This window comes from Crinia signifera, chromosome 2, assembly GCF_055691185.1.
Source record: "Crinia signifera chromosome 2, ASM5569118v1, whole genome shotgun sequence".
Taxonomy (NCBI): domain Eukaryota; kingdom Metazoa; phylum Chordata; class Amphibia; order Anura; family Myobatrachidae; genus Crinia; species Crinia signifera.
The window spans coordinates 395538502-395549144 of record NC_139218.1 but is presented as its reverse complement, the minus strand read 5'-3'; the positions used below and the strand labels follow the sequence as shown (position 1 = coordinate 395549144).

At 48.9% G+C, this 10643-nt stretch overlaps 1 protein-coding gene across 1 annotated transcript; it reads left to right on the top strand.

Moving 5' to 3' along the window:
• The first annotated feature begins 2096 nt into the window (after positions 1 to 2096).
• Positions 2097 to 10643, top strand: LOC146058273 (sialidase-3-like). Its single transcript, XM_083170488.1, has 3 exons — positions 2097 to 2314; positions 5931 to 6144; positions 7341 to 10643. The coding sequence occupies exons 2-3, from the start codon at positions 5947 to 5949 to the stop codon at positions 8298 to 8300; spliced, it is 1158 nt and encodes a 385-aa protein (XP_083026614.1). The 5' UTR covers positions 2097 to 2314; positions 5931 to 5946; the 3' UTR covers positions 8301 to 10643.

Below are 10643 nucleotides of genomic sequence, written 5' to 3'. Positions count from 1 at the left end.
TGGTGAGATGACACAGGGAGAATCTAGGGTGTGCGAGCAGTGCTGGGCGGTGAGAGGACACAGGGAGAATCCAGGGTGTGCGAGCAGTGCTGGGCGGTGAGAGGACACAGGGAGAATCCAAGGTGTGCGAGCAGTGCTGGGCAGTGAGAGGACACAGGGAGAATCCAGGGTGTGCGAGCAGTGCTGGGCAGTGAGATGACACAGGGAGAATCCAAGGTGTGCGAGCAGTGCTGGGCAGTGAGAGGACACAGGGAGAATCCAGGGTGTGTGAGCAGTGCTGGGCAGTGAGATGACACAGGGAGAATCTAGGGTGTGCGAGCAGTGCTGGGCAGTGAGAGGACACAGGGAGAATCCAGGGTGTGCGAGCAGTGCTGGGCGGTGAGAGGACACAGGGTGAATCCAAGGTGTGCGAGCAATGCTGGGCAGTGAGAGGACACAGGGAGAATCTAGGGTGTGCGAGCAGTGCTGGGCAGTGAGAGGACACAGGGAGAATCCAGGGTGTGTGAGCAGTGCTGGGCAGTGAGTGGACACAGGGAGAATCCAGGCTGTGCGAGCAGTGCTGGGCAGTGAGATGACACAGGGAGAATCTAGGGTGTGCGAGCAGTGCTGGGCAGTTAGAGGACACAGGGAGAATACAGGGTGTGCGAGAAGTGCTGGGCAGTGGGAGGACACAGGGAGAATCTAGGGTGTGCGAGCAGTGCTGGGCAGTGAGAGGACACAGGGAGAATCCAGGGTGTGCGAGCAGTGCTGGACAGTGAGAGGACACAGGGAGAATCCAGGGTGTGCGAGCAGTGCTGGGCGGTGAGAGGACACAGGGAGAATCCAAGGTGTGCGAGCAGTGCTGGGCAGTGAGAGGACACAGGGAGAATCCAGGGTGTGCGAGCAGTGCTGGGCAGTGAGATGACACAGGGAGAATCTAGGGAGTGCGAGCAGTGCTGGGCAGTGAGAGGACACAGGGAGAATCAAGGGTGTGCGAGCAGTGCTGGGCGGTGAGAGGACACAGGGAGAATCCAAGGTGTGCGAGCAATGCTGGGCAGTGAGATGACACAGGGAGAATCTAGGGTGTGCGAGCAGTGCTGGGCAGTGAGAGGACACAGGGAGAATCCAGGGTGTGCGAGCAGTGCTGGGCGGTGAGAGGACACAGGGTGAATCCAAGGTGTGCGAGCAATGCTGGGCAGTGAGAGGACACAGGGAGAATCTAGGGTGTGCGAGCAGTGCTGGGCAGTAAGGGAACACAGGGAGAATCCAGGCTGTGCGAGCAGTGCTGGGCAGTGAGATGACACAGGGAGAATCTAGGGTGTGCGAGCAGTGCTGGGCAGTGAGAGGACACAGGGAGAATACAGGGTGTGCGAGCAGTGCTGGGCAGTGGGAGGACACAGGGAGAATCTAGGGTGTGCGAGCAGTGCTGGGCAGTGAGAGGACACAGGTAGAATCCAGGGTGTGCGAGCAGTGCTGGGCAGTGAGAGGACACAGGGAGAATCCAGGGTGTGCGAGCAGTGCTGGGCGGTCAGAGGACACGGGGAGAATCCAAGGTGTGAGAGCAGTGCTGGGCAGTGAGAGGACACAGGGAGAATCCAGGGTGTGCGAGCAGTGCTGGGCAGTGAGATGACACAGGAAGAATCTAGGAAGTGTGAGCAGTGCTGGGCAGTGAGAGGACACAGGGAGAATCAAGGGTGTGCGAGCAGTGCTGGGCGGTGAGAGGACACAGGGAGAATCCAAGGTGTGCGAGCAATGCTGGGCAGTGAGAGGACACAGGGAGAATCCAGGGTGTGCGAGCAGTGCTGGGCAGTGAGAGGACACAGGGAGAATCCAGGGTGTGCAAGCAGTGCTGGGCAGTGAGAGGACACAGGGAGAATCCAGGGTGTGTGAGCAGTGCTGGGCAGTGAGAGGACACAGGGAGAATCCAAGGTGTGCGAGCAATGCTGGGCAGTGAGAGGACACAGGGAGAATCCAGGGTGTGCAAGCAGTGCTAGGCAGTGAGAGGACACAGGGAGAATCCAGGGTGTGCGAGCAGTGCTGGGCAGTGAGAGGACAGAGGGTGCTGCAACCAATAGACACAGTCACAGCATTCTGGGAGGTTCCCAAACAAGGAGAATAATATTCCCCCAGCCACAGCTGCAGCCTCAGCATAGTCCCAGCAGCAGCTCAGCCTCAGGGGATTAGGGGCACAGTGGTACCAGGTCCTCTACCACCTTACACCTGAGAGAGCAGCAGCTGAAGGATACCCATCACATACAGTGCATCACCCCACAGAGGGTACCAGCCACAGGTCCGTTCCCTAGGAGAGTGACAGAAGTTTATACAGTGGGGTCTGGTAAGTTGATGACTACATGTAACACAGAATACCCTCCTTGCCCTTGCTGTGTGCCTGGGACATAATTACATTGTCAGGGGATAGACCCCTCTGTTCGGGATATAGGAAAACAAGTGAGCGGCTGAGTTCTGGCAGAGTGTGCGGAACAACCCTGGTGACATCACCGGCTGATCCAGCCTGATACAGAGTGCTGTCTGCTGTACTTCCAGCATAATGGAGATTAACCCATTGTTAGGGGAAACGTAGAATTGTATGCTATGGCAGGGGCAATCCGCAGAACTCCAGCTGCTGTAGAACTACAAGTCCCAGTATACTGTGTCTGCCAGATGCAGGGAGTATATTTATGATTACTTACTTATATAGTGCCAATCATATTACACAGTAGTGGTGTATGATGGAGTATCTGGGGAACCAGAGTACCTGGATGAGGTGGAAGCAGCCACGCCGTTACCAATAGTTACGTTGAGCGGATTTGTATGTGTGTTTGTAAAGATCCAATGTCCCGCTGCAGTTCTGTCCTGTTATACTGAGTAGTATTATTACTGTTGTGTCTTATTAATGTATAACTGTAATTCATTGCCTTGTGGGTAATACTAGTTTGGCCGGGTCACAGGTCCTGAGCCGACATCCCCCTGGTTTCCCCCCCCCCCCACGTGCTTAATTTTAGACATGGCACTGAAGGGGTTAACCCCTGTGCTGCGGCACCATTTTAATATAGACGATAGGTGCTAGGCGCCATGCACTATCGGCGCTAAGGAGATCCAGATAGTTTTCTGCCATCGATGGTACAGAACCATCCTAAGATTCTTTTTTTTTTTTCCTACAAAGACATGGAGCATAGTTCTACCCCTGACATTCGCAAAGCCCATACTCCCGGCTCTGATTGGGCCAGTCAGTAAAAGAACAGGGATGACCATTGGCTGGTGAACCCATCGGTGGTTATCCATCCCATAGTTTGCAACCATTGATGGTCACTTGCCATTTCACTATCAATGTGGGTAAGAATGTTGAGAAACAGATGGGGTGTAACAAGTGCTTTTGCTCCAGACACATGTAATGTGTAAAAGTTTCCACATGCTACAGCGATGTTTTGGGGCTGATCGGACGTTTTTCGACCGATTTGACTGCAAAAAAATTCACACTCGTGAATGATCGCGATTCGATGCGCACTCCTGCGGTTCTTTAGCTGGATGTTTCAATCTTCCCTGCTGCAGGGAAGATCAGAAGATGCAGCTAAAGATCTGAGGGACTCAGGAATTCGGGTCTTTGTGTGTTCGACTTGCGGTGGGTCCAGCGGCTCTCTGTGTGCCGCTGAGGTCCAGGAGAGAGGGGGCATCACATGTCACTATTCCCCTCTCTCTCCAGCAAGCCGGGAGAGGCAGCGCGTGAATGCATGGTGGATGTGTGCGCTTGCATGCGTGCGCCCGAGTTTTTCGCAACCGCAGCGCAAGTAAGTAAATCGAGGGCCAGAGAGGACAGGTAACACTACATAAATTACACTATTATTAATTAAAAAATCCAAATATCAATCACTCGAAAAATGTGATGTCCCAAGGAATATGATACAGCATTTTCGTCTAGCCAATTTTAGTCATGACAACATTGACGAATATTTAGTCAACATTTTTGTTATTAAAAAATTCCAATTTTTATTATTATTTCAGTCACATTAATTCATCGATGAATAGTTTTAAATTTTAGTTGAAGGAATGAACACTGGCGAGGTGTGTGTGAGCGACGATGGAGCACACCGATATGTCAGTGGCATGCACGGAAACCTTCCGGGGATGATAGCGCCGGCAGACCAGCTCAGCCCGCAAAATTCAAACCGAACCAAAAGGGTTCAAATTTTTCTGAAATTTTAAGATAAATCTTTGTCAAAATGTACTCTTTGAATTAAGGACCTTATTCTGGTCCACACCCCAAGCTTTGCGTGTGGATGAAACGCCACCTGCCCCCCATCGCTTTCCGAGTTCCCCCACATGGCTACGAATGGATGTTTAGCGTAAACATCCATTCGCAGCCTTGGGTGCGGGTGCAAAACCATTCAATGATTTCTCCAGCGCTCGTAGATGTAAGACACCTCTCTGGTGTCTTACGTCTTCGAGCACCCTGTGCGGGAAGCTGCCCGTCCCCGCATCCCGGGGGCATTTACATGGGAATGTCCAGCGTTTTCATGGGTACACCCATGAAACACTTGGCGTTCCTATGGTCGCAGCTTGTCGCTGCTGCCCCACCCCCGCACTGCTAGGTGCAAAGGGGACGGCGAACAAGAAGTCCACTCATACCAAGCAGCTGCACATGTGCATACACGTATATGCACATGAGCACTCGCTACATACCTCTCCTCCGTGTGAACACGGCCCTAAATCATTTGTCCAGGACTGAAGGGAAATCCTAAAATAAATATTAAGATCACAGATCTTTCTAGTGTGTGGAAAAAGGGTAGGGTGTAACTAAACATTCCAATGGGTACACCAGGGGTTACTGTTAGGTGAGTGTTACTGCTGTGCCAAGAATATTACTGTACATTACGCTGGTTCTGTAAATGTTGCCTGATGACGTTGTTAAGTATCGCTTCCTGAATATTACGCCGGTTCTGTAAATGTTGCCTGATGACGGTGTTATGTATCGCTCCCTAAATATTACTGTATATTACGCCGGTTCTGTAAATGTTACCTGATGACGTTGTTAAGTATCACTTCCTGAATATTACGCCGGTTCTGTAAATGTTGCCTGATGACGGTGTTATGTATCGCTCCCTGAATATTACTGTATATTACGCCGGTTCTGTAAATGTTACCTGATGACGTTGTTAAGTATCGCTTCCTGAATATTACGCCGGTTCTGTAAATGTTGCCTGATGACGGTGTTATGTATCGCTCCCTAAATATTACTGTATATTACGCCGGTTCTGTAAATGTTACCTGATGACGTTGTTAAGTATCACTTCCTGAATATTACGCCGGTTCTGTAAATGTTGCCTGATGACGGTGTTATGTATCGCTCCCTGAATATTACTGTATATTACGCCGGTTCTGTAAATGTTACCTGATGACGTTGTTAAGTATCGCTTCCTGAATATTACGCCGGTTCTGTAAATGTTGCCTGATGACGGTGTTATGTATCGCTCCCTGAATATTACTGTATATTACGCCGGTTCTGTAAATGTTACCTGATGACGTTGTTAAGTTGCGCTCCCTGAATATTACGCCGGTTCTGTAAATGTTACCTGATGACGTTGTTAAGTATCGCTCCCTAAATATTACGCTGGTTCTGTAAATGTTGCCTGATGACGTTGTTAAGTATCGCTCCCTGAATATTACGCCGGTTCTGTAAATGTTGCCTGATGACGGTGTTCTGTATCGCTCCCTGAATATTACTCTATATTACGCCGGTTCTGTAAATGTTGCCTGATGACGGTGTTAAGTATCGCTCCCTGAATATTACGCCGGTTCTGTAAATGTTGCCTGATGACGGTGTTATGTATCGCTCCCTGAATATTACGCCGGTTCTGTAAATGTTGCCTGATGACGTTGTTAAGTATCGCTCCCTGAATATTACGCCGGTTCTGTAAATGTTGCCTGATGACGTTGTTATGTATCACACCCGTTAGGATCGTACCCGCCGCTATGAAGGCAACACAGCCAGAAAGAACCACCCTGTTCAAGAAAGAGCTAAGCGGTTCTGTGTACCGGATCCCATCTCTCATCTACATCAAAGCGGAGCACATGTTCCTGGCCTTTGCCGAGAAGCGTAAGAATGAGAGTGATGTCAGTGCCGACTGCCTGGTCATGAGACGAGGGGTCTACAAGACCGGATATGTCACAGTAAGTCCATAGCGATGTCCTTAGTAGTGTGCTGAGCGATTGTGATTAGTAATGTTATTGCACACCAATGTCATTACAGTACCGCTTTCTGATCCGCTCCCTGGCGGTAGTTATGACTAATGGGGGTACGGTAGTTACATATGGTGCTGCGGTGCTAAGGACATGGGGGAGTCATCTTTAGGGTTTTTTATGTACAGCAGCAATTACGTCTGAATCACATTCAATGGAGGTTATTGTGGTTGGCAGGTTTCCATGCAAATTTTCATGGGAGGCAATGTTTTGCATTTGGGCATGCGCATTTCTGGGCATTTGCAGGCGCTGTGTGCGAACAGCTATGGCGAACAGTGTTCACCAGGCACTCACACACAAGTGCGGCATGGAGGCGTGGAGCACAGGGCCGGGAGAACGCTGGGCATTCTCATGGAAATGACCAATGACGTTGGTGCCGGGGGTGGGCAGCTGAGATGTCAGCTGCCCGCCCTGTCCTCGAACAGGACACAAGTAAAACTAAGACACCTGAGTGTCTTAGGTTTGCATGTGCGCTCCACATCATTTGATGGTTGGTGACCATCGAATGATGTGGGTTTGGTCCCATAGGCTGGGAATGGATGTTTATGCAAAACATCCATTCGCGGCCCTGCAGGTGAATTCGCTTTGCAAAGGGGGGTGGGGGGGGCAGCGGTCTGTGCAAACGGCGGATGGGCTTAAAAATACATGCAGCGCTGAAAAGTTTGCAGCGCTGTGTGTCAACCAAAATAAGGTTGTCACGTTCTTAGACTTGGGATGGTGAATACCAGACCGGGAATTGGCTTGGCCTGACTAAAGGGTGCGGGTTGTTATTGCCAGTGACCTCTCCAAGCAGGATATGGGCTTCGCTGCAGGTCGCGTTCCCCTGGTCAGGTTTCCCACATGGTGCTGGAAAACACTGGGAGTAAGGCAGTTATTTTGATTTAACCACCTGTGCCTGGCTATCCTCAAAACCTGGACTTTTAGTGTGCCTTTAGGACCGAGGTTGGGAAACACTACTCTAGGGCAATGAAGCATGGCCTACAACTGCGCAGGAAGATACACAGACTGATCTAAGACTTTACAACCACAACAATGACTCTATCTGGTCTGTACGGGTTCCAATTTATGATTTTGCATATTTGTGCATGTTACTATTATAATATATGTCTTTTTTTGTATATTATTAGTGGGAAGGTGTCCAAAGCCTACATGACATTTCCATGAAGAACCATCGAATGATGAACCCTTGTCCTGTCTTTGAAGACACCACAAAAATGTTGTTCTTATTCTTTAACTGCATACCCATTGGAATGACGGAGGGACATATGAAGATGTGGGGCAATGCTTCCAAGATGTGTTACACCATCAGCCGGGATTGTGGGAAAACCTGGAGTAGCATATTTGACATCACAAACGTGACCAGCCGCATCAATAATCTGGCCACCGTCTTCTTCTCACCTGGACACGGAATCCAGACACAGTCCGGGAAGCTCATTGTTCCGGCCTACGTTTATGTTGCCAAATTCTGGTTCATACGTTGGTGGATTCCTAAAGCCCACTCATTCTACCTCTACAGTGAGGACCAGGGGAACACGTGGCGAATATCCGGGTGGGTTGAGAAGCTTGAGTGTGGCGAATGTGAGCTGGCGGAAATAGAGAGTGGGGAAAACCAAAAAATGCTCTACTGCAATGCACGAACTCCATCCAAGCAGAGGGTGGAGGCGCTAATGCTGACCGTAGGGGGCGAGTTTAAGATTGCCGAAAAGAGCAAAAAATTGAAAGAGGTAAAAAATAATGGCTGTTTTGGCAGTGTCGTCAGTTTCCCCGGGATCGAGCAAGCAGGTCAGGAGCGTTCTCACTGGCTGTTATTCTCACACCCAGCTAAAAAAGATTTAAGAGATCTGGGGATCTTCTTAAATAAGTCTCCTCTGATGTCTGAGGCGTGGTCTAAGCCGTGGATTATTCACGATGGCCCAGCGGCTTACTCCGATCTTGCCGACTGCCAGGATGCCAACACTTTTGCCATCTTATTTGAGAGTGGAGCTGATGGCCCATACGAGGAGATCAATTTCAGCCTGTTTACGGTGGAGGATGTCATGGATAACATTAATAAGAAGAAAAGCTTGTTTGGCTTATTTAGGAAGTGAAAGTCAGGTCATTTTTAAACTGTGCTTTGACTGCGAATTCACTTTGCCTTTTTTAAAAGACATATTATGAATTGGCTGTACTCACTGTTGCACCCATTGGTCTCATACAGCTTGCCAGTTGATGGGTGTATATGGCTGTAGGTAGCAGCTGCAGGTTAATTAATTCGGCCCCATCAGAGCAAACCAGAATCAGGGCCCAGGTTCCATAAAATGGGGCTCACATGATAAATGAAATCAAAGACTTTGCAATTAGAAAAAGTAGGAGAACATTTAAATAGAGTGGAATTGTTCAAAATAAACGTTATTATCTATCTTAAGGGTTGTTGTTCACACGGTGCGATTTTGCTGGCCATTCTATACCGATTCGATTGGGATCGAATGGCAACCAAAACGCTTTTGATTTGGACAATAATGTATCACATAGTATCGCATTGCACAGGAAAAACGCACCGCGTAACGGCACCTTAAGTTCTGGTTCAGTTGGGAACGGTTCTGGTTCATTATTGTTTGTATTTTACATTAGATACACAGTATATGGGGAACAAAAATCTGTTAAGGACTTAATTCGGCCCTAGATCTGGAAGTAGCCCAGCACATAAGAGGAAATGACCAAGGAACATCTACCGGCAGAGCAGCACACCTGCACAAAGAGGGGGCGAACAGAGGGGGAGCTATCTATCCAGAACCAGGCTTGTCTGGGGGGGATCTGGACTGATCATACATTGACTCTAGGTCGACAGCCATAAGGTCCACCACTATTGGTCAACAGTCAAAAGGTTGACAGGGTTTAAAGGTCAACAGGGTCAATAGCTCGACAGCCAAAAGGTTGACATGGTCAAAATGTCGACATAAAAAAGGTCGCCGTGCATTTTTTTACAAAGTTTTGAGTCGACATGTGCCGACAGGCGGTATTTCATGCCCTACCATCCACTAGGGTGCAGAGGGAGAATATAATAGTGTGCCGAGCGCAGCGAGCCAGGCGAAGGACGGGTACACTTAGACAGTGCCCATGTCGACTGTGAGGTTATCAGATTCACTGTAAATCTGTAATTACTATATTTTATTAGGTGTAGTAATTAATGTACTATTTTAGTCCGTCGGTACCCTCTTGTTCTCCATATATGTCTATATACCCCTATATGTGTGTGTAGTTCCAGATCATATATTATTAGGCTGTATAATCCCACCTCAAATGTAATGTCTGTATTTCCCAGGACTTTATTCATGTAAGCATTGTACCATTGGCAATCTCCCCAGGGGGGTTTACAATTTTTTGTAAACCTCTGGGCTCTAGCAGACTTTGTGGAACCGGCCACCACAGGGGGTGATCAGCCCATAATGTAATCAGCCGATTATTGTTCCTGCTGTTTACATGAGGGGGATAGCTGAAGGACAATCACCACAGGGGGTGATCAAATTCCCCTACTATCAACAGGAGGGTTGTCCACAGGGGGTGACCACCACATAATGTAATCAGACTGTGTTTTATATCTTGGGTTGACTCTGCTATGCATATCTTGGCCACTTCCAGACTTTCTGGAACCGACCCCAGCAGGGGGCAGAAGCAGATGGGCAGCAGCAGTACCTGGGAGGGGGGATAAACCTGACTTGAATCCACCAATAGGGATTGAGTGCAAGCCCACTGATGGTATGGAGAAGCGTGGGAAATTGGAAGTTTTTAAAATGACTGGCACACAAGCCAGGAGAAAAAATTTGATGGACTGTCCTGGACTAAGAGGTTATGCTCTGTCTAGGTATCGTGTGGACTTATATGCTATCACTCCGCTGTGGGCTAAGTGATAGTTTGCCCTGTGGAACTGATCTGGGACTGTGACTATACAAGGACTGTCTGTTTGGGCCTGCTACCTGAATATCTTTCTACTCTGCAATTTACATTTGCCTCTTTTTCCTGTCTTCATCTACTTTCGTGTGCTGTGATAAAAATAAACCATATTTTGGTTTCATCTGCTCGGTGTCTGAGTGATTGAGGAACTCGTACCCTCACATTTGGCGGCAGCGACAGTGGGATCATTCAGACACCAACCATCGAGCACAGAAAGCACAGAGAACAGAGGATCAGACCATATGTAAGGAAACGGAAAATGCAATAAGGTGATGTTCAGCAAGTGAGCAGGTGTCAGTCCTGTGAAAGGGAAAATGTTTCCAAGGAAAGAAAATCGATGCCTCAAGACCCCTGTAGCAGAGGAGCTCAGGGATGGAGGTTCTTCAGTGTATCGGCAGGCTGGGAAGCCGGATCTGTTATTTATTGTCAGGAAAATGCAGTATATCTGGAAGTACTGGGAAGACGCTCAGCAGATGGTCAGCGGGTGGAGAGTATCCAGC